The sequence below is a fragment of the Branchiostoma belcheri genome, unplaced genomic scaffold, assembly GCF_001625305.1.
Source record: "Branchiostoma belcheri isolate BF01 breed outbred unplaced genomic scaffold, Haploidv18h27 scaffold86, whole genome shotgun sequence".
NCBI lineage: Eukaryota > Metazoa > Chordata > Leptocardii > Amphioxiformes > Branchiostomatidae > Branchiostoma > Branchiostoma belcheri.
The window spans coordinates 96,138-122,910 of NW_017804531.1; the positions used below are offsets into that span (position 1 = coordinate 96,138).

Sequence of the window (26,773 nt, forward strand, 5' to 3'; positions counted from 1 at the left end):
TGTCAGGAATAAACAAAATAGATTGTTAACTTTGATACGTCGGTGAAGGTTAGACATCCAGGTAATAAGATACACCAAAAAACAGTTACTCAAGCAACTGGATATGATTTTGGAAACAGTCAGACGTTTCAGGTAGTATCCACTACCTTTTGTCAGTGACACTAAGAGACTACAGGAGGAATGCAGTTTATTATCATAAGTGCAGTGCTAAACTTTGAAGGTACCACCCAATAAATACATGCTCTATGCAGAGCACTGGGTTTGGTGCCCATCTCCATTTCTGTAGCTCTTGGGTGACACACAGTTGTGCAGGGCACTACAGCAGGGGGCTAGTCCGCTGGTAGTGCTGTGTGTTTGACCTTCCAACACTCTTTATCATATGTGCTGAGTGCTAAGCAGAGAAAGAAGTGTGAACTCACGACCTCCCGGTTACAAAGCGAGCACTCTACCAATTGAGCTATTGCACCGGTCTAATAAATATTAAGATATAACAAACCTGGATTTTTCTGAGAGGTGGAGCCGCATTACTTTGTTTCTGTGGGGCCATACTTTTTCTCTGTGGGGCCATACTGGACACTCTGGAGATCCGAGGAGCAGCCTGGAATGCGAGGTCTGGGGCTTCGTCATCCTGATAACCAAATTCCGATTCGATGTTTGAGGTTTGTAGAGTGTTCAACTCTTGCTGTGCGAATAAAAATTCCTCCTCTGTCACAAGTGGCCCGGCTTTCTTCTTGCCCTTTGAAGGTGCCTTCTTCTTTCCCCTGGAACAATATAACGCATCCATCATGTAAGTTTACAACTGTTTAACAAAGCCTACCACATTGAAAGTCCAGGCTGGTTTACTAATTACAAACAATTAAATAGATATCTAAATTGTAATGCACTGGATTATTATACAGTGCTCCATCTAAACATAAACATAGCTATTAAATCAAAAGCAAAAGGTGCACTGTGCTATTGGTCTAGCCCCACAAAGCTTGTCAAAGCATCCTTAGGCCATGCCAATTTAATTTGTTGCTTCTCGGATTTGCCCGCTCCATTTTTTTCTGATTTGCAGAAAAAAAAAAATTTTGTGGGGTTCTAAATTAACTGCAAAATGCTTACTGAAAGACATGTTTCGTCCCCAACAGTTGAAAAAAGTCCTTTTCTTCCTAGTTCTTAAGTTTTTCAATGTAACAATGCAATTTTGTTTCATTAAAACTTTTATAAAAGTTCAAAATCTATTGTTTTAATTATAAACCAGCCTGGTATGTTCACTTCATGGCTCATATTGTAACATTTCTGGCTATCATGGAGTGCCTTGGCTTTTTTTTTTCGCCCTGTCGCTCCTGATTTTTTCTGAAAAAATCCGAGAAGCAACAAATTAAATTGGTGTGGCCTTATTAATCATAAAACCAAAAACTTACTTTTTCATCATGTTGATGGTTTGCCTTGTCTTCTCGTTTATCCTTCAATTAAGCTTTCAGACTACAAAAATTGGTCTGAAAAAAATTGAAGACAGTTCAAGTCAGCAAAAAAGCAAACATCTCTTAAGTTAGATCTAAAAGTTATCTACAAAATAATTTTATCTATATCATATAGTGACCTGTTGATAATATAATGAATGCAGATACATACTACAAACTAGAGGAGTAACATTTGCAAAGCATAATGTTTACCTTCGGACATGGTCTGCTCTGTTAATCCTTACTCAAACACATGTTACTTAGTATTAGGTGAAATAAGCAGAGCAGAGCAGACCATTAAATTGCAACATTATGTAACCCAACACCAGTCTTTTTTGAAGATTGTCATCCGCATAAATATTTCATTGAAATTTGAGAAAACGATAATGCTCTTTATGATATTACTGTGAAAGTTTACCCATCAAATCTCATGTATTTGACAATTAGCTATCTGAAGGTATGTGTTAAGACGATGAGAGATAGAGATAGAGAGAGAATGGTTAATATTTTTCAAAAACACTTGCAGCACAAATGGCTGAATTATAGAATCTGATACAGTGTTTATTTGACAAAGCAGCTATAAGATGGGTTGAGAATTTTACCATATCATTTAGAGAAGAGGACTCAACAGAAAGTCTTAATTGGAGAGATGACGCACATACACTGCAAGAAAACACGCTTGGAAAAAGATATTGAACCAATGGCCCATATGATATATTAATGGACAGTCCCATGCTGGCATCAGGATTTAGTCCCGATGGCAGATTATAAGTTTGAAACAGACCAGACTGCAGTCAGACAGTGTTCCAAGATGTCACATCTGAATTATCAATAATTCAGTTTGAACAATTAGTGCGAGCTAGTGCAGGACTCATTTATCATAGACTATACAATACTGTAAAATACTATATATGATTTCATGGTACTTTTACATTGAATTTCGTGGTTTTTGCGGTCACTTGTGTAAAGTGAATTCATCATGACATCAACAACATCATGACCGAGAACACATATTAATTCGCCGACTTTCTTTCTTCACCTTTCTTATTAGCCTGGGTACCATCCAGATTTTCGCTATGCAACGCTCGAAAAAATCACGAATGCAAGCGGTCCCAGACGTGATTTTTTCGGGAGTTGCGTAGCGAAAATCCGGATGGTACCCAGGCTACTTTCTTATGGCTCTGGGAACATACCGCATCCTACAGCAAATATAAAGTGATTTACAGTATTTTCAAATTATTTTTCTGTCTGTCCTCCTTTTACACGACCTATCGATAGAGTGGACATTGACATTTATCTAGTAAGGTCCTGAGATGGTCTGCCCCCTAAGTGCTCCATCGTGATATTTAATCCAATCTAAGCCATTACAAACACAATTCTTATCAGCTTGATCTTCACGTGATGTATTTGGTGCATTTTTATATTAGATTCATGAAAATATCCATTACAGGATCAGATTCTGTTTTTATGAGATTGCTTCGTGAAACAAAGCTGAAAAAAAAGCTTGCAAGAGGACTTACTTTTCTCTGTGTTTCATAAAATAATGACGAAATCTGGTAATTTCAATTCATTTAGCTCATCAATGAGTTGCAAAGAATCTAATGCTTCTAATGGTAAAATATTATCTAAAATCATCATCATCTGTCTGAGTACTAGACTGTAATTCATCATTGGTGAACAGTCTAGATTATGGCAAGCGAAACAGAGTGTTTGAAATTTCATATCAGACAATTTTAGTTCATCTCAAATATCATTCTGTGAAGAACAGTTAAACATGGGAAGATAAAAAATATCTGAATTATATTGTTTTCAGTTAAAAAAACTATAATTAAGTAAGTATCAAGTAAGCTATAAACTAAAGCAAGGAAACATAATCTTTTGTGGACATTTAGTTTTTAACAATCACGGGACTGCCATTTACACCTGGGCCCAAATAACATGATTGTTACAATGTAGGTGACAAAATCTTTTTTTAGTTACATGACATAAGCAGAAAAATAGCCTGCTATTCAGTACAGCCATATCTCAGGTATACCATACCTCATGTCACCTATTGCTGACAACAATGACATTTAACTATGATCTTCACTACAAGTATTACACAGCACAAAAGTTCTCTAAACTTGGATTCTCACCTTTCAGGTCCAGTTGAATAGATAAGTACGACTTCTACAGCCGAACCTTAATTTGTCTGCACCCAAATGTAGATTCGATATCTGCGGCAAAACTCCCATCGACCCGTCATTACCCAACGACATTAAACACTGATTTCTCATTTGCGATAAGGAAAAAATTAGGTTAGAATGGACAAAAATCCCCCTTATCGCCAGTTCTACTGTCAATCCTGCTACGTGACACGCCTAACATCAGGTTTTTACTGAATAATAGATGGGACGACCTTCTATGACCTATGGTGACCTTCTAACCCTCCTACGTAATTGTCAGCCCACAGAAAAAACAAACTAAACAAAACAAATTCTTGACAAACAATGATGACAGGTATACCTGAGCAGGCCCTTAGAGTTTAAGGCACACATGTGAAGTATCATATTTCTTGAAAGTGACAGGTGACATTAGGGAACAACTTCAGGAAGAATCTATTAGTAGGTTTATGATGACAGTACTCAGTTTTGTAGTTAAAATGGCTGCGGTCCACCGAAAAACAAACTAAACAAAGCAAATTCTTGACAGACAATAATGACAGGTAACGTTATAGCCCTGACAGAGTTAGGCACACATGTGAAGTATCATATTTCTTGAAAGTGACTGGCAAAATTAGGGAAACACTTCAGGGAGAATCTATTAGTATGGCCGGTCCAAAGAAAAAAAAAACTAAACAAAAAAATTTCTTGCAAACAACAGTGACAGGTACAATGTATAGCCCTCAGAGCTTTAAGTACACATCTGAAGTATCATATTTCTTGAAGGTGACAGGTGAAACACTTCAGGTAGAATCTAAGCAGGATTATGATGTGTAATCTGTAGTATGACAAGGCTGTTACACTGAGTTTTCTCTGGGTTTCTGTCTTATTTGTTTAAGCAGTCAAAGAGTGTACCTGTGTTGTTTGAGTAGTCAATGGTGAGTGTACCAAACAGAGATTTGTCACACCTTTCTTTAGTCTGAGGCATGACCACGGGATAACATTGAATGCCACCATGTTCTTAATCTTTAAAAACACACAGTCACGAACACATCACGGCAACAAGTAAGAGTGATTTAAGATAAGATAAGGGTACAGAATGATATTTTGGGCATGCATTATATATAATTGTAACTTTTAACTTCCAACTAAAAGGCAACGGAAGCTAATTTGATTACGGGGTAAGTCTAGTTGGTTTAGCTTTCAAAGGTGTAACCAGGCATACAACCATAGCCTGATGATGAGTCTGAAAGACCTGTCACACATTCACAAAATGGCCTCCCAACATTCACAGAACGTTCACCAAAAATAGTTGGGAATACATTACAATGTAGGTTGGCACAAAGTTGGCTGGTGTTTGGCGAGGTCAGCTGTTTCAAAATGTTTAAAACATTCAGGGGTTAATCGAGTGATTTGGACATGGTTGGCTGATTTGTAATCATTCGGGAGTGATTCAGTGTTTGGGGCATGTTCTGGGGTCAAATTTGACACAAATCTAACTCAAATTTGTTTCGATTCCTATAGAATGGTACTCTAACAACCTTGGAAGTTTAGCTATTTCAGAAAACGTTTCGTCGTAAAAAAATAGATTTAGATAGACCAGGAAGAAACCTTGCATACATTGCATACAGTGCATAAAAAATAACTGCCCAGAAAAAGCATTTCTAGTTAGTCATGCCAGACACCAAATTAGTGTTATACTTGAATATTTATTTGAAACCAAAGAACATTGTTTGGTCCACTGCATGAAAGCCAAAATTAATGTACAAGCCAACTGGAAACACTGATCTGATTGTCTTACATGGTATTGGAAAGACCTTTGACTAGAGGGTTTAAACAATGTTACTTAGTAGTACATTTGAATTGCAATTAATCCCACATATTGTGATATAATTTTCAGGTCCAAAACAAATTATGTTGTTTACCCAAACATTGATAATTAACCAATCTTTGTGTGTGGTTCACTTTGTTCAATCTTACCATTCATGATAAGATAACTTGATAAATGTCTAATATAGGAAACTCTCTTTGGCAGGGTAACAACTTTTAACGTTATTTAAAGCTACTACAGTCACGGTAATCTGATCTTCATAAATTGCCACCCGACAAGTGTACTGCACAATAATGAAGTCTTATCCAAACAACACTTCAGCTAGCGCCATAGCTCACCATATGACTCAATTAAACACAATAGAAGCCATGTGCAGTATGATTGTGCCCTTTTCTAGCTCGTCTGTTGGCCTGTATACAACGTTGAACAAACGCTGAGAATCATAAAGCATCGACACACACTGTCGAGTATATACTCTAACAATTACTGATCGTAAAATGTCTTACCTACCTGATTTAGGGTTCTCCAAGCCGGTCCATGCGTGCTGCAGCGCAGCACTTCCGGCTGCACGCAATGTTGTTACCGCTATTGTTCCAGTGTTTTGGTCGTCAGATCGCTATCATCAAAAAGTCCTGGGTTTGTACGCTCTGCAGCTCAAAGTACGTCGCTTGGGTGGTTTTGGAACGTCCCCCTTAAATCATTCGGTCTGGCGATGACGTTTTAAACGTGAACTTTCTCCGCGACGGCGTCTAACAGGTGCGCTTAGTGTCGCTTAGCAACGGCCACGCCCCTGTCAGGATCCCAGGGGCATGACGGGTAAGTGGGACACCGCAGTGGGCGTGGCTCAGGTGTATCAGGTTGCAGTACCGGCTCATCACGCTAGGTGTAGCTCATCTTCACCTCGGCAATTTCATATTTCGGCTTAAGTGTAGTTTACGGCCTAAAACATCGGTTTTTTAGCCCGACAAAATTACTGAGTCAGCATAATTGTCGATGCCGTTTTGTCTACATTTTTGTAGCAGCCTGGGTACCATTCTGGTTAGTTTACGACTGCTATACGAAAGTCGTTACCAACGTGGGGAACGACTATCAGAGCTAATAACTCACCAAGCAGGTTAAATATTTTGGCTATTTTGGGCGTATTTCTAGTCATTTTTGTCGGACTCTGGTAATCATTTTTATGCCAGCCTGGGGGAAATGGTATGATGGTACGTAACTGTCTGGCAAATGGATACTGCCTGGATAAAAAAATAATGTGATACTGTCTTTGCATCAACCGAAAGATCTTGGAGATTATATCAGAACAGACGTGAACTAACCAGGATGGTGCCCAGGCTAGTTTTGTAGATAATGAGAAAAAAGAAACATTGTTACGGTCCTTTCCTCTTTCTGGGCCGCAAAATAGGTGCATGGCACATACTTTCTTGCGTTTCATTGCCGTTTTTCATTTACATTAACTTTCCTGACTACCCTGTGGTCGTTTTTATTGATAAACCCCACACCCCCTATGTGATAAAAGCACAATGACACAATCTAACCTTTGCACCATAGGTAATGTTTGCTTTACAGGTCACGCGCAGGTGTTGTGGCCGGTTGTTTAATCAACCACTACTGCCCGAAGTGCAGTATGAAAAGAAGCCATGTTCAACTGTACGTTAATATGTCTTATGACCATTTGGACATCGCAAATACACGAAGATGGGGTGTAAGGCAACGTTAAGAGAGCTGTTTTCTTTTAAGACCTCGGTAGTGTTTTGGTTGGTGCCGATCGCAGCCTGCCCCCTGCCGATCACCTATGCGTGGACAGAATTTTACATGGTGGGTATCATCAGACCAAGTAATGCTTCAACTTGTAAGACTGGGAAACACAGATGTAAAGATGACAGATTTCCCTTGCCAAATGATAGCGCCATTTCTAGAGTCGTTTCGTCTAGTAGGCTGTGACATGTTATGGTGTCTGATATCGTCCTGTTGTCTCAAGAGGGTACAATGTTTATTATGTGGATAGGGACAGTTTTGGCACTGAACAGCGAGTTTTTCTTTAATACACGGACTGTTAAGAGTCGTTTTTGCAATACTCTTTTGTTCCAATATCTTACATCATTGCTATGCATATATGAATCACCACAGATTGCATAGAATATGACTATTTGTGACACTGCGTTATGTGTCAGAGTGCTATTGATTTATATATACATGTTGATCAATCGATTGATTGATTGATTGATTGATTGATTGATTGATTGATTGATTGATTGATTGATTGATTGATTGATTGATTGATTGATTGGTTGGTTGGTTTTATCAATAGCCAGCAGCATGTGCCTACGTCATCATCATCATGGCGGCTTACTGGATGTTCGAAGTGGTGCCATTGGCCGTGACGGCACTCCTTCCCATGATCCTCTTCCCGGTGATGGGCATCCAGCCATCATCAGAAGTCTGTCTGAACTACTTGAAGGTAAAAAGTTAGACTCGCGTTGCTGAGGCCACGAAATATCAGTCTGAGGGGCTTTCTTTATCAGAGAGTGTTTAAAAATCCTAGCACAATTCTCAATATGTACGTGTCTGAGAAACTAGGACTCAAAAGGCATCATCGATCATCATCCTTATCCTTATTGTTCTCGCTGTCTTATTGTTTTCTTGATTCTTTTCGATATAACGTTATATATGTTGTGTCGGGGACACATATGTGATGTCAAAATAACCAAGGGATGTTTATCGTTCTTATGTATTGAAAATACAACACATTGATTGTAAATACACTTATAAGCAATTCAGACGTAAGTCTGGGATGTGGTATCGCAATAAAGTTACAAAGTTTACAAGAACTATCCGGTACCGATTGCAAAATTATGAAAGAGCCGAAATAATATCTCAGGCAAACACGTGTTTCCGTAGGACAACTCGGTTCTGCTGCTGGGAGGCCTGCTGGTGGCTATCGCGGTGGAAAAGTGTAACCTGCACTCCAGGATCGCGCTCAGGATCCTGCTGCTGGTCGGGTCCGAACTGCAGTGGTGAGTCTAAGACCTATCTAGTACGATATGATCGGCCGTCAGTGGAATCAAAGGGCTTGACACTCCCCAAGACTTTGAGGATCGATCCATTGATTGATTTATTGATTGATTGATTGATTGATTGATTGATTGATTGATTGATTGATTGATTGATTGATTGATTGATTGATTGATTCGTTTTGCAGGGTGATGTTTGGGTTCATGGCCGCCACAGGTTTGCTGTCGATGTGGATCAGTAACACGGCGGCCGCCGCCATGATGACGCCCATCGGCCAGGCCGTGCTGGACCAGCTCTTCAGCGAAGAGAGACGGCGGCTTCAGGAGGAGACTGAGGACGAGTGTTCTCCGTTAATAATCGCCGGTACTATGGAAGTTCATTTGTGTTGGTAGTAATCATGGTACAATGTTACGCTCTACTTTCCATAGTCCAATGGTGTCAGCGGTTGGGAGTTCGAATCCTGGCTGTTGTCGCTCACCCGACATGCACGCTACTGGAAAGGGTCACAGTCCCTTGGACGGGACATTAAGCTGTGGTCCACTGTTCATTGTGCTTGTCGGAAAGAGCTAGGGGAATTTTCCTGGCACAATAAACCTGTAAATACTGTACATTATTCAAGTAAAACTAACCACTAACTAACCATTTTTTAACAGACGAAGATATAGAAAACAATCATCATATTGTTCCAAGTCCAACATTGGAGAATGAACACCAGTCGAATACCTATGGGTCGGTTATGGAGGTGACTGTTCAGTAAGTAAAACTTTCGTACTTTACAATACCTTTCGTAAATCTAGGCCAGGATGAGTGTATAGCTTTCCAATATAGATAGGTTGATAAAATGTATACAACGATAAGCCGTGTTTAGTCCAATAGGAAACCTATTGATCTATTGTTGACTAAATGCAGGGTCTTCTATAACCGCTATTCGTTTTTTTTTTTCATACCAGACCTCAGGACGAATCTCACTTGTCGGTAGATCTTCAAATGGTAAGTGTAACCGTTTATAGACACATAAGACTGTTTTTTCCGTCACTTCTTTTTTGTTCATCGCCATATTCTTTTATTGTACAAAATCATCCCTACCAATTGAACAGAGAGGGATGTACGGCAAGATATCATGTGTGCACAGGAAAATGTGAATAAAGAGTCTCTTTTTACACAAGCAAGAGTTTCATTCAGCCTACGTTTCGGTGACCGTCTGTCACCTTCTCAGGGCAATTGCCCTGCATTGTCCTGAGGAAGGTGACAGGCGGTCACCAAAGCGTCGGCCGAATAGACCTCTGGAGTCTCTTTATTCAGTGACTTACCAATCTGATGAAACTATTCACGGGTGTGCACAGGATGACAAATCTGTTGGGACGGAGAATGAGACAGTCCGCCAACTGAAGATGAGGAAGGCCATGTTGCTGTGTGTTGCGTACGCCGCTAACATCGGCGGCATCGCCACGCTTCCGGGGACTCCTACAAACATCATCGTCGCTGAGCAGGTGCAAATGTGAGCTTTGATGAATTTTTCTGTATAGATCTGTGTCTCTTTAGCCGGACGTATAACCGCTCCTCGGTCTCACACCTAATAGATCAAGGAACGAATTAGTTTTTGAACACCTCAATCCTTGGTTGATAACTCAGGAACTTGAAGGCATGACTATTTCTTGTTCTTTAGGCTTATTTGTGCTGAAGAAAATCACTAAAAAAGATGTCACGACGAATGTGTTTTAGCGCGTTTCCCGACAGCCCCGGGATTGACTTCGCGACGTGGTTCTTCTTCGGGTTCCCGGTCTCCGTCCTCTGTCTGTTTCTCGCCTGGTCATGGCTCATCGTCATCTTTTTAGGATGCAGGTAGCGAAATTTTACCTTTGTACCTTTTACCATTTTTAAATTGTTTTTGCCAGCTTGAAGTATAAATAGTACAGATTCTACATAAAAAAGACAAAATCAAATGCATTACAAAAGTATAGGAGATTATTTTTTTTGGTACTGCGACGTAACGTTTGTTATGTTTGCTGGCTGCGATATTCAAACCATGTTTATATTTGCAGTGACATTGCAGTCAAATTTTCGATGTCTATACTGTACATCTTGATCACGTAGTGTTCTCGCGAGACTAGCTAACTCCGTGATCAAGATGAACAGTGGACATCGAAAATTTGGAGGTACGTGATTCTACCTTTGAAAACAAGATTGATGAATTAAACTTTGAACTGTTAATGTTACGTAACTGATCCTCTTCGACGAGTTTGTTTTCGTTTATATTAAACCATTGCAGAGTCTGGTGCCAGGCAAAGAAAAGCCACAGCGCTCAGGGAGTCATCCGGAAAGCTTATAACGATCTTGGAAACATGACGTGAGTGTTAACTTGGAATACTGAAATTGGATAATAGAACATTTCTCTGTGTGTGCATATTTCTTAGCAGTTGTGGAAGTTTTATAATGAACGCAAAGGAAAATTAGGAGAGAAACAGTGATATATATATATGTAAATGTTTTAGTGAGCTTTTATGGGCTCCTTTTACAGGTTAGCATTGACGGCTCTACTTTCCTATCTTTCCAGGTTTGCGGAGAAAGCCGTCCTGTTCCATTTCATCTTGCTCGTCCTTCTCTGGTTCTTCCGAGACCTCAGCTTCGTGAAGCTTGAGAACGGCAGGGTGGCGGGGTGGACATACTTCTTTAGAAAAAAGTACGCCCCAGAAAAAATCATGTGCATAACATAAGTTGTTCCTTTTAGGTTGCAGGTTTTCGATTTTGTCGTCGTCTTGTCAAGGTGGTCGAGAAAAATATCACCAATCTTACAAACTGTTGCCGAACATACTATGGCACACATAGATCAGCCAATATTTGGAATAGAGAAATCATAGCGACATACTACGTATCAACAGGAATGTCGCATTCTAACATCATAAAATCAAAATGTCTCTATTTTGCTTGTCAAGTGTGGATAGAGGCATTTGTTGGTCTACATGTATTTTTGTGATGTCGCTGTTTAAAATGATGTATTTCTACCGTACATACAGATACGTGACCGACAGTACACCGGCAGTTATGGTGTCCTTCGCGCTGTTTTTCTTTCCATCCAAACCACCGAGGTTCCTGTGCTGCAAGCGAGAATCAGGTCGTGCTACTTTCTTTGTATTCAAACATTTAATACAAGATGTGGTGACAGCACACTTGAAGTCTTTTCAACTTATTTTCATGCCGTTACCAACGCAGATGACAATACAATAAGACAGTCTGCTCATTTTCACCTGAATTAAGTGAGGAACATCTTTGTAAAATGCCTTTCCTAGGGGCAAAAGATCGGTGGCATAGCAGGATTCGAACTCGGGACTATTTTATTAATGCAACTTTGCTTATTAGTATTGCTTGAGACAATTTTTAAAAGCACTAATTTTTGTGGAGTTTCGTGCTAGTAGATTGTATTTGTATGTACCACAGACAAAGCCAGCCCCGGACCCGTACCAGCTTTACTAGACTGGCGGTCTGTGCACGAAAAAATGCCGTGGAACGTTCTACTTTTGCTTGGGGGTGGTTTCGCACTTGCCGACGGGGTTGGGGTAAGAAAAAATCTTTGCGCATCACATAGACTTTCAGGTAAAGATCTTTTACTTGTGCTCTACGTATGCTCTACGCAGTACTACTTAGCTTCATGAATGAAAACCTCCTTGTTTTGCTTCAAGCACACTTTACAACTTCTACCACATCACTGTAGTTCTCTATATGAAGAACCTTTTAAGTTATTGGTTCGTCTTTACAATGAAGTTCTATTACGCGTCTCGCAATGGGGCTCGCACATTCTATATCAGTGTCACTATATTGTTATAATCTCCAAGTAGATGTTCGGATGAGATGGTTGCGCGTGTAAAAAAACGCAGCAGCTAGACAGAAAACTTACCAATTTTTCCCCTAGCTGCAGTATCCGGATTAGATGGTTGCGTGTAAAAAAAACGCAGCAGCTAGACAGAAAACTTACCAATTTTTCCACTCCCGTATCTGCTTGGAGATTCACACTGTCCCGTTTAACCAGGTATCAGGCTTGTCTACCTGGCTGGCGGAACAGTTCACTCGGCTGGAGGGGGTGCCAGGTTGGGCCATCTGTGTGCTGGTCTGCGTCTTCATTGCTCTGTTCACGGAGGTGGCGAGTAACACGGCTTCCGCCAGTATATTCCTCCCTATCCTGGCAAAAATGGTGAGAGCAATTCAACGTCGCAATTGCACAAACATAGCAGCAGTGGTATGAAAGTAGCTAAAATGGTAGTTTTAATGACCTTGACCAGACGTCTGTCACCATGGTAACTGGCCTGGTGCTGTAGCAGACACCCTGTGGTGTTGCGTTACATTATGTGGCAAGTTGCAGGACAACTTGCCACATAATGGGACATGAGGAGTTGGACTTCATTATTTGAATATGCTTTAGTAAGAATAAACAGAGTTTGCTGGGCTACATGGTAGCTATAGACCATATGAAGTTAAGCAATATGCATTTGCTTTGCAAAAGTTACCTTTCTAGTATAAATATGTGTTCGTTCAGGAAATTTCGTCATTTACACCGTTCTCTCCAGGCCGAAGCACTCTGTGTGAACCCGTACTTCCTGATGGTCCCAGCAGGCATTGCGGCCTCCTTCGCCTTCATGTTGCCCGTGGCAACGCCGCCAAACGCCATCGTCTTTGGCTACGGGAAACTGACGGTCCCGGACATGGTGAGTTAGGTTGAGTAAGTAAGTTTGAGTAGACTCTACGAGGATTCGGGAGACGACTGGAAAGAGTAGAAATCGGTCAAATAGAGAGATACGTTAAAGTTCTAATACATAAATATTTTGCCTTTACCCCCTTGACACACAGGCCAAAGCAGGCCTGGCCATGAACATCTCGTGTCTGTTGGTGCTGCTGGTCTTCATCAACACCCTAGGCATCCCTGTCTACGGCGTCCACTCGTTCCCGGAGTGGGTCCCGAGCTGGCCCGTCTGTAACGCCAGTAACATCACCGTGCCAAACGCTACAACCGCAACAACGGTCACTTTCTGAGCTACCTGTTCGGCATCTTTACTACTGTCACAATATTAAAATATATCAGTTGCATTTGCCTCTTTGTTCTTGGAAAATATTAACCACGGAATTAATAAAACACTACAACACCAGCACATTCTGGACAGAGTTTTATTGTGGCCTGTACAGTTGGATACAAGGTAGGACAAAAACACCTGGCAACACTAAAAAAGAAATCTAACAAAATTGTACCTTAAAACGCAGTCCAAATGAAATGGCATTACATAACTGTCAACATGATTTTTAATGTTACATGTATGAAGAAAACATAATCACACGAGGCTATATGTTGGGATGTTGCTATATATATGCTATCTTTGTGATTGTATTGACCACACAAAGTATTAGAAGTTGTTTGGACAGACATACACTGTAACGGTCGGGCTGATTGGTCAACAAATGTGTGTTAACAGTGGGAATCTCGCACAAACTAGCCAATCATCACCAGTGTAACAAATCTCTCAAGACAAGCTTTCAATCTTACAGCAGAGGGAAGATCTTTGTCCATCTTTACAGTGTTGTAATACATGTATATGGAGAGCACACAATGTATTCAATGTTGAGGATGTAGGGTCTTATATTGTATTTTACTGAGGATCACAACTTGCTACACAACATTTACCCAGTGAGAAACAGTCTCACACAGTTTTCCGCAAGAAGGTTAAGTGTTTAAACTTCTGAAACAGGCCTGGGAATATTAGGAAAGTGACATGCCAACAATTCATAGCAGTTTCAACTGTTTTAGAAAGCTCACAGAAATATAACATTTCCAGATTTTCATCTGTTTGTACCCAATTTAGTATGCAGATGACTGATAATATATGCCAAGCCAAAACAGGATGCTCAAAGCCAATGCCAATGTCAAAATCACAGCCTTCCATACTCATTATTGTCACTGGCAAGTTCAGGTTCAAGAATAGCAACACTCAATGCATTTAGTAACACATTCTGAATGAAGTACGTGTACTGCATTGAAACTGTTGAAGAGATACATTCTAATGAAGTAATGATGAAGATATGAAATTGTTCTTGGGATGAAAAAAAGTCTCAGTGCTCTACGGCTACACTATGCCCCCTAACCATTGCTACATGAACTACAGAATCTGAAGAGGTAAACATTCACCCAGTCAACACATGTTCTTCTTCCAACACAGTAAGTTTATTTCTTTAAGTTTACTTCTATCCAATTCCAGAAAATTCTATGCTGAGAGAAAGACAAAGCCAGTATCTGTCCATTTTGTAAAAATCTGTCATTCCAAGCTAAATCATTCTCATTCATCCCTCATTTTGTTTGTTAATACACACCATACTTATTGGTAAGAACGCATGCTGCAGCATTTTACAAATTATTAGATTAGAAAAAAAAGGACTGGAGAAAAAAATGCAATAAGAATTGTACCTAAGCCCTCCCAGGCTGTATTTGTTAGCTGACTACTCTAATCAAACCAGACAGTTTTGCCGACCAAATACCATGCCCTCAATACATTACATAATTATACAGCTTGCTGAAACCCTTTATTATCTACTTTTCAAAAGGACTCATGTTCGGATTGTACCACTTTCCTGCAGGTGGTGTAATAAGGATGGCCAACACAGTTGGCATAACAACAATCTAGCAGGGGGTGGAAAGCGTTCCAAACTTTTTTTACGTACAAATCTTGCCAAATTAATGAATTCTGGAATTTTACAGACCAATTTTCCTTCATGATACTAAAAGCAGTGTGTTCCTACTAAATCAAATTCTACAAGGAACCTTTCCACCCCTCTACTTGAACAATGAACTCGCCCAGCTTATGTATACAAGCGATGTAGCAGCAAACACTACAATCAAGTACTCAGGCCACTATATATGTACATTGTTCATCATACTTTCCAAGAGCTACAAAGTGTACAACACTACTCCAGAGCAGTACATAGCAATAGACATAATATGTCTTTTCCATCTTAAGTACATTACAGGTTTCTTGAAGTTGAAGAGACCCAGAGTCTTTTTAGTGTGCATGATTTCTCAACTGACATGAAATGTAGTACAGCTTTTTCAACATACATGTACAAGTCAGGTACACATTTTCTGCAGTTCATACACCAACAGCTAGGAGTCCTCACACACGTGACTTGTTGATACATTGTTCTATGAAGATGCAGGCATCTTTCTTCAAGAAAATATGAGATGATACATATATTACTTGATACTATATATTAACATACTAAACACTCGTGCATATACCAGTGCTAGCCTGTGCAGGGATGTTCCCATGATGCAAATTTTGGATAAGGAAATAAAAATTTTCCAGATAAAGTCAAAGTACAGAACTGAGAGTTAATGTACTCACTTACTCTGTATGTTTAGTACTCATTTTATTTCAAACACCGATTCATTTGTTGTATATATGCTCGAAACACCGAATTTAAAAATCACCTTCAATTTTGATTGGCTAAAGGAAGGAAAGCAATCAAAAAGGAGCACCATACACCTGGCAATAATCTTTTTTTTCAGCACCAAAGAGAAGTTTTCCCTCTCTATACTTTAAGCTTTCTTATGAGTACTACTCTCCCCAAAAGGAAACACTGGTATATGACCAAGATCTACATATCTTACCTAAAGAGTTAACCATCTAGTAACAACCCTTCCTGTGGTAGGGTTACCACCAGACAGACTTAACTCCAAGGTAGACAGACTATGAACAAGAAAGCACAATGATCATCTTCTATAGCTTTCTCTACTGCTATAACTGTAGCTTCTACTTCTAGAGCGACTGCGTGTGTAGCTGCGGTAGCTGTTACTGCGGCTGTGTGAGTCTCGGTAGCTCCGGCTTCTAGATCTGCTGCGTGAGTAGCTGTAGCTTCTACTTCTGGATCTGGAGCTGTGACTGTAATAACTGCTGTCGCTGTCGTAGTAGGAACTGGGAGGGCTGGGGCGGTAGTACGGCACTGGTCTCTTTCGCGCACTGAAAGAACGAAGAAATAAAGGATTCAGTGAGAGGGAGATACTGAAATGGAAAAGAAGAACTACAATATCAGGATGGGTGCTGTGTTGAAGGTTTACGATATCATGATGTAAGGTTTGGTAAAATCTTTCTTTTATTTCTTTTATTTAAGTACAATTCTGTTTTGCTTATACAAAGAAGCAAAATTTAAAGAAAATGCCTAGATCTATTTGTTTTTCATAAATCTTTCACATTTGTTAAAATGCATAAAATAAAATAAGTAAAATAATAATGGAAAGAAAATCATTATCGTACAATGTATTCAACAATTCAACAGAGAACAAGTAAAGTGTTTGATGTGTGCAATTTCTTTACATGCATGTATCCAATATTAGTGGCAAAGATTTGTGTCTCAAAGTGATGTTAACCATTGACAACATGTGCAGAGTGGACAAACATACAACAGGTTAGGAACAATCTGTACTCTTATGTAGTGGAAACAGATTTCAGGCAGTGAAGAGTGAACGTTGTCAGCAAGATTGTTATCATGTCGAAGTTACAGGCACTATCTCTGGCTACTGTGGACAGCAAAGACTATACTATGTCACTCTGAAAATGTTAGGTGCAAAACAGTAACCACACCACACAACAAAGTGCAAAGCAAGTTTAGTTGCAAACAACAGAATGCAACACTGAATTTGCAGACAGAATATTGAAGCTGTTGATTGTGGGAGGTAAGATGAATTATTTGTAAATACCTGAAAGTATGTATTTCACCAGACCTGTTTTCTTGCACTCTTTTTTGAGACCAAACAAAATTAACGTCCATGAATTTCTTGCTCGAAATGCAGTATGATTGAATTGCTTTTGTGGTTCAGGATGGGTCATATGATTTGTATTATCCAATCACAAGAGTCAACCTGCACCTAAGCTGCACTGGTCCATGTGCTAAATGTTCATGTAATTTTTTTATACACAAAATGTAGGTGTATGTGGAAGTTCATTTCCTGCATTGACTTTTACCAGCTCTGAAGTATAAAAGAAATAATGTCAATGGTTTCCAAACAGTTTTAGTAGGATCTACACTTCCTAAATTGTGAATGGTGCAGGTAAAATTTGTCTGGTGCAGGTAATTTTCAATGTTACCAGCACCAGTACAGGTATGTAGAGCCCTGATGTACAGCACGTCAGAACATAATGCGCCTGCGCAGAACCCCGTATTTTCGCGTTTTTCGTTGGGTTTTTGGTCAACGTTGCATCAGAATTTTGCCTGTTGCAGAGGATATTCTTTCCGACACAACATTTGGAAACTACTGTCGAAATGCTAACCTTATATGAGCGAATATAACCTTATATGAGACATTCTGCCGAAATGCTATGCACAATACATTACGGGTTTCGCGCAGGTGCAGTACGTTCTGCCGACGTGCTCTGATGTACTGACATGCTGTGAATGCAACGCTTATATGTGTCCAGGTCTGGTGAAATCTGAGTGATTTGATTGGTAGATGTCAGCAGAGAAAGAGACAGATGTCAATCACCAGCTGTTGGAGCAATCTGATTGGTTAGTGGTTATTTGGGCAAGGGCAGCTGTTGGTAATCCACACCTAACTTTTATACGACTGTGCATCAAAAATATTTCTCCTAAAATTACGGGGGAAAATGCAAACAGGATTTCATCTTAAGCATTTCTGGAGTGTGACGAACAAGAAACTGGATTTTTGAACTGCATGTACACATAACAAAGTTAAGAGCACAATTTTCAATGTAAAGATGATATTGATTTTTAGTAAACATATTAAAAAATTTGTATTTTTAGGAACTAAACAGGACATAAATGATCTATCACATAATAACTTTCTCCGGGTCAGTCTACTGAGGAAGACCAGAGTGACTGGCCTAAAGCTTTACATGTAGGTGATTTGTGTTGGAACAAAAGGTTTAACTTTGAACATGTAACTACCAACACAGATGAACTTTTAATTCATTATAGTAAAAAAAATCAAATTTTGTTTCCATGGAAATCTTCCTGATGCTCAGTCCACTAGCTAGCTAGTCTCATCCCTACAGCCAACTGTCAATGCTCACAACACTCATCAGCGGCGGCGACGCCTGTCGTCATCTCGGGACCGTGAACGGCGATTTCGGGAACCCCGATTGCGAGGGGACCGGTTTACGTCGTAGTAAACACGACGGCCACCGTAATCCCGCTCGCGAGGGGGGCTCAGGGGCGGGATCCTGCTCCGTTCGATTCGGCGCTGCTGCCTACAGTCGGGGGATCTAGATTCGGTGGGATGGTGGGAAGAAGAAAGAAAGAAAGCAAACACAAATCACTACAAACATTGCATGCAGCTAAATGTAAACAAAGTAACACAAAACAAAACCAAAGTAATAATAGACTTGCAACAAAAATTTTCTTTAAGAAAAAAAGATCTCTAGGACAAAAAATACATCCTTTCTCTTGCAAATTGTCACAATAAAGTTTAAGGTGAAAAGAATAACATAAAAAGATCAGAAAACCAAGAAAACTTTAACGTAATGACAACAGAAACACAACATAAATACATCACTCACAAGCCAGCCAGAATCCAGAAAAGGTAAAACAATGGCACTATGGTTTGTTGGAGTGGGACGAGCATGGGAAAACCTTCTAAATAATTCACATCAAGACAAAAAAAAAAACTACTAAAATTCGTAGTGTTAACTAGAACTTTGGGAAGACTTCTCATACTCTTGTTGTTCTGGCGGCACTCCACATACAGCATACAGCTTTTTAAAATAACTGACAACAGTCTACGTCAGACTTGTCATGTCACTCTTATACTAGTAATAGCCATCTACATGTCCTTGCTGTATGACAGACTATCATTAAAGCCCCTGTCACACATTGAGAACTTTCCCCAGACCTATCCCCCACACAGAGTTAACAGGTGGTTTGGCACAGCCAAATTAGGCTATGTGCAGCAGGGACGTAACCAGATAACAAAAACCGCTGCATTTTTACCTGGTTATCCGTCGCGGCTCCAGATGGCTCGGCGAGTCCCTGTTGCGTCGGCGGGGGATGATGGGGGAGTAACTACGGGAACGACCCCTGACCCGCGGCGGAGAGTTGCTGTAGCTGCGGCTGTGGCTCTTGGAGTGTCTGTGGGCGGGGCTTGGGCTGCGGCTGGCGCTGTGACTCCTGCTGCGGCTACGACTGCTGCCACTGCCCGACGGAGATCTTCTGCTCACCCTGTGGGAAGATTAGGTGTTTGTTTGTTTGAACCATTCCTTATTCATGAGAACCTCAAATCAGCCTACAGGCCACTTCTCATTGAGGTCATAATATGAAGGAAGACCTAAGGGTAAGTCAACTGAAAAAATATAATAGATGCTGATGGAAACAGTTTTCAAAATCTATCCAATTGTTTGAGTATTACTGTTTTCTTGCGTATCTCATTACCTGGACATCTAACCTTCAAGGACATGAAAAAGTACTTACATGAATATGTAGTTTCATCAGGATGGTAAGTCACTGAATAAAGAGACTTTTTTTACACAACCCACAAGTTTTTTTAGCCAATGTTTCCATGACCGTCTGCCACCTTCCTCAGAGTAATTCTGACTGGTTAACATTGCACAGCATTTACAGTTACCTCATGGTTTTGTAAAAAGAGTATCTTATTGCTTTGTCCTGTCCTTACCTCCTGGGACTGTAGCTGGGGCTGCGCCTGGCCGGGGACATGTCTCTGCTTATCCTGCCGACAGGAGAGTAGCTCAACGACCGGGAGTCACGTCTGGAGCAATACAGGGGTGAGGGTTACTTTCATACTTAATGTATCTAATTGTCAATAGTCATACTGGTATTAACAGTGCACTAGCCAGCTAGCTATTTAGAGCATTAGTTCATTGATTCTGCCTTTTTTGCCTTAATTACAAAGAGTGTTGATATAAAGTTTAACATTGTACTATGATTACTACTGACACAGATGAACTGCCATGATATAAATCTGTCTTTTTTCTTGAGCACTTTTAGTGTAGCCTATATTTCATTTTGTACAATGGTCAATAGAACAAAAACAAAATTTCTGTTTAAAAAAAAACAATGGAAAGAACTCTTTTGCATTTTGCAAGCAAAGTGAAGACAACACAACACAAAACTTCAGCAGGAACAAGATTACCAAGTAAAAGGACCAGACCTGTCCCTGGTGCTAAACAACTTTCACACAATGCAACAGACTTTTAAATTATGTTGATGAAGGCTAATTTATCAATCCTACCTCCTCTGCGGCGGCGGTGACGGGCTCTTGGACCTGGAGTAGCTGCAAGACTTGCGAGCCGGCTGGGGGGAGGGCGAGCGGGAGGGAGAGTGGGAGTAGCTTCGAGATCGGCTGCGGGCGGCGGGCGAGCGGGAATAACTCCGGGACCGTCGCACTTCCTGCTGTTTCCTCGGAGACTCGTCCCGCGACATCCTGTAGCGGAAAATCAACATCGAAATCATGTTTATCTGGTACAATTATCTTGTAAAATCAGGTTAGCAAAATGTCGCTGCAGTGCGAAAGGAAGAAAGAGTGGCAAACTGAGTAGTACCTAGATCAGAGAGTCACTCCGCTTGACCAGTAGTAAAAAACAACAGACAACAAAACTAGGACGAGATGGAAAGAACGTAAAAAGAAAACTCAAAAGTTCGTACCTGATGACTTTCTTTCATTCATTAGTTTCCTTGTTAATGGCATGAAGTAAGAATAGATCATTAAGAGATAAACAAACACAGTAAGTAGACAGGCTACACTACTTAGTTTTATTGTAATGGGGCCAATATAAGTGCATTATGCAGTTTCCCTGGATTGGGATTTTGTTCAACAATCCTTCTGACTTGCACAGCAAGCAATTTGGTGAATGACTTAGCCTGTAGTAGGGAAAAGGTTAGAAAAATTGTAAAGGTAGCTGCTTTTCCATGCTTAGAGTTGGCAAAAAACAAAGAAACAATGTTACCTTTTAAGTTAATGAAATTGGAATGAGTTTTATCCTTGTGTTGCCCCATCCAAGGATTTTGAGAGAAATGTTGTAAACCAATTACTTAATACCAGGTCCTTGCTTAAAGTTAAAACTTTAGATCCAACACAAAAAAGCTCTCTCACCTAGAGCTTTTGACCAGTCACTCTGGTCTTCCTCAGTAGACTAACCCAGTGAAGCTTGTCACGTGACTTCTTTGAAGTGTGACGTCAACACTGGGTCAATACTGTATCTGGTAGACTGTCTTGGACCTAAAGTTTTAACTTTAGACAGTCATGTAACTACTAACACAGACAATAGTATTTAATACCTTGCTCTTTTCTCCTTGGGTGGAGACACCGACCCTCGTGACCTCTCGGACTCCGAGTGTGAGGACGACCTTGACCTGTCCCTGTTTGCTGTTCTCCCGTCGTGGCTTGAAGGTCGCTGTCCGGAGCTGTGACCTCTGTTGTCTGCTGTCTGCTGTGGGGAGCGGTAGCTCTTGCTGTTGTCCTTCTGCGGCGGGGACTGGTAGCGCCGGGCGTCTGAGGCACGGGGGCGCTGGGTGACAGGGGACTCCGCCTGTACGGAACCAAAGACAATGCCATGATGGAAGGGCTTAAACAACACAGCCACTGGTGTGTCTTGTGCACTTGTCTCTGTGCTTTATACTTGACCTGTACTTGACTTGTAAGAGCATAAATGTACAATAACAAGCCTCAAAAACAAGCCTCATACAAACCACTATGTTTTGGGCTACAATAAGGAACTGTAAAGACTTTAAGACAGACCTTAGACTTAAAAGTTTAAGCTTGTACCCATTTGGGAAGCATTCACAAGGAAGCTTGTTCCATAGTGATGGAATAGTTTGAGGAAATAAGCTTTCAGTGTGGAACTTTCTCCTGAGAGATAGAGTATGGAGGAAGAAAGGGTGATTTGCTTCCATGTAGTAGCAAAACATTAGCCTGGGTGCCATCCTGTATATTTTCCGCCAGTTTTCTAATGTCTCTGCCTACCAAACATTAGGGATGAGGATGGCACCCATGCCAGGCTAGCAAAATGTGTTCTGGCCAAGAAAAAAAATAAAAAGAAAGTAGTCATACCTGTCTGCCATTCCTCTCATGAGACAGTCTGCGTGGTGGGCTCTGCTGAGGGGGAGGGCTGGGTGAGCGGGAGGGGGGGCTCCGGCTCGGCTTACCCCCCTTGTGCTTCCGCGGGCTCCCGCTGCCCGACTTGCTGAGCTTAGAGGACTTTGACTTTCTCTCCGGCGAGGGGCTTGCAGAGCTGGGGGTATAGAAGGTACATTATCAGTTAGTTTGATACACTAGTGGTCACAGTGATTAACAGTGGATGAACAATAGTATTTAGTATACATAGTATTTAACATTAGAATGTAGCATTTCAGTGTTTTACAATGTATACTCCATGCTTTACATGTAGATCATATATGATCGCATTTAGCCTGTCTGGGCATGAATATACATTTCTAAGGTTATTCTATTCCATATCTTCAGAATGACCACTTTATTTTCTTTGCTATAAAAGCCTACCATGATTTTATTACGTGACCAACCCCTTAAACAGCAGTAAGAGGGTAAAGGCTGTATCTACATACACGTATATATAAGCCGATATACATGTAAATATCCTTCAATGTAGTGTGGCACAGACCAACTCCCCTGGCATGTTATCTGTCTATTTATATTCTTTCCAGTGGCTTACAAAGCCTGGTAGAGCTGTCCACGGTGCTGAAATTCTGATGGTTGTTCTTCATAGCCTTCACTGTGTGATAAGCATAGACATTTTTCTTTTTCCTTGACTTTCTGGAGCTGCTACTGTATCTGTATCTGTATCTGTATCTGTATAGCCAGTTTGTTAGTCATTTTGACCATCATACATGTACATGTACATGTACACGTCTGGCCTTACATCTCGCAAGGGATGAAGAGGATAAGTATGTATTAGTAAGTGTGTAGTCTGCATTATTCTTACTCAACTGACCTTCGTGAGCTGCTACTGTTGCTGCTGCTGTCAGAGTCGGAGTCGGAGGAACTGGAGGAGCTGGAGGGGGTCGGAGTTCGCTCCTTCCTCTTCTTCTTCTTCCCGTGCTTCTCCTTACGAGGGGGCGTCTTACTCACGGATCTGGGCAACAGAAGGGTTCCCATCTTAACATGATTCATGTGATCAATGACAGTGCAGCTTGGGTCTTTCTTTCACTCGGAAAGGTGAAACAACTGGAAGAAATGCTGCCTGAGCAGTAGATGTACTTTCTCACTGTTTTCAAAATCGTATCCAGTTGCTTCTGAATCAGTAACTGTTTTTCTGGCATATCTTATTACCTGGATGTCTAACTTTCATCAATGTAGTACAGTCATGATTGTGTAGAATGTTTATATTGTAATTATTGCTACAAAAAAGGGTTTCAAAATCGATTTTTCATCTTACACAAGGAGTAGGCATTTCCTTTATGCAATTTCTCTCATTTTAGAAGGATATTTGAGCAAAAATGATGCAGCAATTCAGACTAACTTTGCAAAGGCAGGCTCAATTCCACAGCATTTCTTCCAGACGTTTCCAAAATCACAATGATCTCATTTCCTCACAGTCTATAAGTTAGAGAAGAACAACAAAACTGTCACAGGACAGTTTCAGCTGGCTCATAGCACACTTAGAGATATGCTTGACTAAAGCAGCCCTTCTCTGGGCCTGCCCCTCTGTTGGTGTAGTTCCTCTATATCAGAATGATGAAGGTCTACCTGTACATGTACTTATCTGGCAAGACTGTACCCTTGCACTGGAGAAATGAACTCTATCTGGCATGCAACAATGCATATAGAACTGCCCCTGGAACTGATTATAATTATAATTCCTCAACCAACAGTTAACAAGATCTAAAGATGGTTTACAGAGGATTTTGTATGTTATCCACTGAGAATTGTACAGTAGAATTTAACTACTAGTAGTTGGACGCTATGAAAAAATATTGGAGAGATGACAACATTCGGGTGGTCGTAGCAGTTGACAAGCTGTTAAACCATCACCATCATCACCACAAAACTAGAAAACACGTGGAATTTACCAGGGAAGAGCCACAAGGAACAAGGTATTAAAGGAAATCACCAAATCTCAAAGCTGCGTCGTGAGTCAGCATGAGAGGAAAAGCAACAATACATATGTAAGTGTGGGTGTAGAGTTAGTACTGTGCCAAAGTGTACAGTAGCTGGCACACCAGACCATTATGATGTATACTCGATCGACGTATCCTATTACCGATGGCACTGTTTCTACTACATTTGGAATCATGATTGTTGTATCTTATGGTCCCATTCAAAGTGTTGAACCTTCTTCTGACACTGCATTTTGCAGTACTGTAGTGTTTGTTGAATCTTGAATGGGACATGATACCACACATACCAGGAGTAGATACACCAAGTAAGAGGTTTTTAACACAGCCTTAAAAGAATCTTCTTAGTACTGCTTTTTGGATGATGATTTTGGTGACTTTGCAGGGCTAACATACCTTATATTGAAGAACAAATTTTATTTCTTGCCTCTCCCTTAAGAAGTAATGTCATTCAGAGTGATTCTGAATTCTGCATAAGATTGCAGAAACCCTGCCTACAAGTGTATATGAGTGGAAATGCACTACATCTGTTTAATGTCACTTTTATTCTAATGTTACAAATGTCCTGTTAGCTGGAGATGCTTTTCAAAGTGTGTAAGTTGTGCCCCCTGCTTCCAACAAAGCCAACTCTATACTGTTTTATAACTTTTAAGCCAGAAAATCTCTATCTATATGTTTGACAGTAGAGGCTGACTTTATAATTAAGAGTAGTCATAATTCTTACTCAGAACCACTGCTTGCAGTATCCACTCCTGGTATTGTCTACACCATGCCATGGCATACCGTACCACAACCAACATTGGTCTTCACTCCACACATGTACAAATGTTCATATATACTAGTATTATTATTAGTAACACAATTATGACAAAGCTTCCTACCTCTTGCGCCGCTTGCTCTTTTCCTTGTGTTTACGCTTGGGGGAAGGACTTTTGGATCTGACAAAGCAACAGACAAGAGAAATCGCTGTAGAGACACGGAGACATGTGGATACACACAATAGAGGAAGACAAGATCGACTTAGCTGAAGTTTTCCCATCAGTTTGACTAAGAAATGATAAAAAGGCTATGTTAGAAAAGTACAGCATTACAAGACTGACGACATTTAAAACTGGCCAAAGAGAAGATGTTCTTGCATGGTTCTTATCTGCTAAATTCAAGTTATTCAAGCTTAACACAACTGAAAGAAACTAGGTAGGGACATCTAACATTGTATACCATAGGAAATAATTCATCTACAAAATAGCTAACTGTAAGAAGTATCCTAAATTTTCAACCATACAACAGTAGTTAGCAATAAATGTTTTACGTCATAAATTTTTATTGACAAATACTTGGAATTACAGTACAGAATACAATATTTAGGATTTTACATGGTCAATACTGACCGCAGAAGGCCATAATTATATACAGTGCAGTACGTGGCTAACAAAGTCTATCATATTGTGATGTTATCACTATCTACATGCACACGAATGTGAAAACAATTCTTAATATATGGTGCAGACATTACCAGCAGTGAGTCACCATCAGCCACATACCTATGTTTTCTGCCGGACTTAGATCGCGACTCAGATCTGCAAGTAACGGGTAAAAACAAACCAAAGGTAGAATTATTAGCTAAGTCTTCCACTATACTCTTCTCCCAAGATTTGAAGACAAGACACTATTGCCACAGAATGGAAATATGGGGGTGGGAGGGGGGAGAAAGAGAGGTTGAACAAGATGATAAGGCTGGTGGTCTTAGTCTCAGTTGGTGCATGGGGCAAGAAGTTTGCTGATGGAAAAGAAACGGTTATGTGAATGCATAATGATGGGGGTGTGTATGTGCAACATTGCTGTGCCTGCCTGCATGCAGACCATGCTTCGTTTTTAGCCCACTCACCAAGCTGAGACATAAACCCCAAACAGGCAAGGAGGAAGAGGTGGTGGAAGGGGGAGGGGGGCAGTGGCAAGAGGAGAAGCATTAGGAAAAAAGACGATCGAAATCAAAAACGTTGTAGCGCACATGGTTGGGCCGAGAGATATTCGGGATTTGCACAGGGAAAGCATGACAGAGCAAAGACAGTTATATGTTATACATCCATTTATCGGCACTACTGATCAAAAATAAAACTACACGGAGGAAGAAGTTAGATGGTGCACTTACTCAGGGCTTCCCTATAGGCAGCTTTAGCAAGAAATCCGATAATAATGGGCATATCTGAGATTGGTAATTCATGATGGTAAACAGGAAAACGGGACTGACTGATCGATCGGCACCTTTCATGCAA

General features: G+C 40.5%; 3 protein-coding genes and 1 long non-coding RNA gene across 7 annotated transcripts in view; 1 reads left to right on the forward strand and 3 right to left on the reverse strand.

Annotated features, from left to right (window-relative positions):
* Positions 1-278, reverse strand: part of LOC109487105 — a 48,335-nt gene extending 48,057 nt beyond the window's left edge. Inside the window, 1 exon segment of the mRNA XM_019791074.1 lies at positions 243-278. Within this exon segment, the coding sequence (XP_019646633.1) occupies positions 243-278 (36 nt within the window).
* Positions 279-500: 222 nt separating this feature from the next.
* LOC109487153 lies at positions 501-6,184 on the reverse strand. The gene is made up of 3 exons (XR_002141234.1): positions 5,928-6,184; positions 1,407-1,481; positions 501-761 (listed from the first exon to the last, which is right to left on the reverse strand). It is a non-coding gene; the product is annotated as an uncharacterized LOC109487153 (long non-coding RNA).
* An 812-nt stretch (positions 6,185-6,996) lies between these two features.
* LOC109487106 (solute carrier family 13 member 2-like) lies at positions 6,997-13,773 on the forward strand. The gene is made up of 15 exons (XM_019791075.1): positions 6,997-7,235; positions 7,729-7,878; positions 8,319-8,434; positions 8,620-8,795; positions 9,086-9,185; positions 9,383-9,422; positions 9,776-9,930; positions 10,155-10,274; positions 10,702-10,779; positions 10,987-11,133; positions 11,447-11,544; positions 11,868-11,986; positions 12,457-12,618; positions 12,992-13,129; positions 13,272-13,773. Exons 1-15 carry the CDS (start codon positions 7,116-7,118, stop codon positions 13,452-13,454), a joined length of 1,902 nt encoding a protein of 633 aa, XP_019646634.1. The 5' UTR covers positions 6,997-7,115; the 3' UTR covers positions 13,455-13,773.
* A 1,208-nt stretch (positions 13,774-14,981) lies between these two features.
* The window catches only part of LOC109487154 (serine/arginine repetitive matrix protein 2-like), a 132,189-nt gene continuing 120,397 nt past the window's right edge, over positions 14,982-26,773 (reverse strand). For 3 of the 4 annotated variants that reach the window (XM_019791124.1, XM_019791125.1, XM_019791128.1), the window contains 9 exons: positions 26,042-26,077; positions 25,382-25,438; positions 23,378-23,518; positions 22,480-22,660; positions 21,708-21,958; positions 20,662-20,853; positions 20,086-20,178; positions 19,407-19,634; positions 14,982-16,423 (listed from right to left, as the gene is read on the reverse strand). In XM_019791124.1, coding sequence (XP_019646683.1) covers positions 16,177-16,423; positions 19,407-19,634; positions 20,086-20,178; positions 20,662-20,853; positions 21,708-21,958; positions 22,480-22,660; positions 23,378-23,518; positions 25,382-25,438; positions 26,042-26,077 — 1,426 coding nt within the window. In that variant the 3' untranslated portion in view covers positions 14,982-16,176. Of the gene's footprint in view, positions 16,424-18,490; positions 18,683-19,406; positions 19,635-20,085; positions 20,179-20,661; positions 20,854-21,707; positions 21,959-22,479; positions 22,661-23,377; positions 23,519-25,381; positions 25,439-26,041; positions 26,078-26,773 lie in introns of all 4 variants that reach the window. The other variant, XM_019791127.1, reaches the window with a different exon arrangement.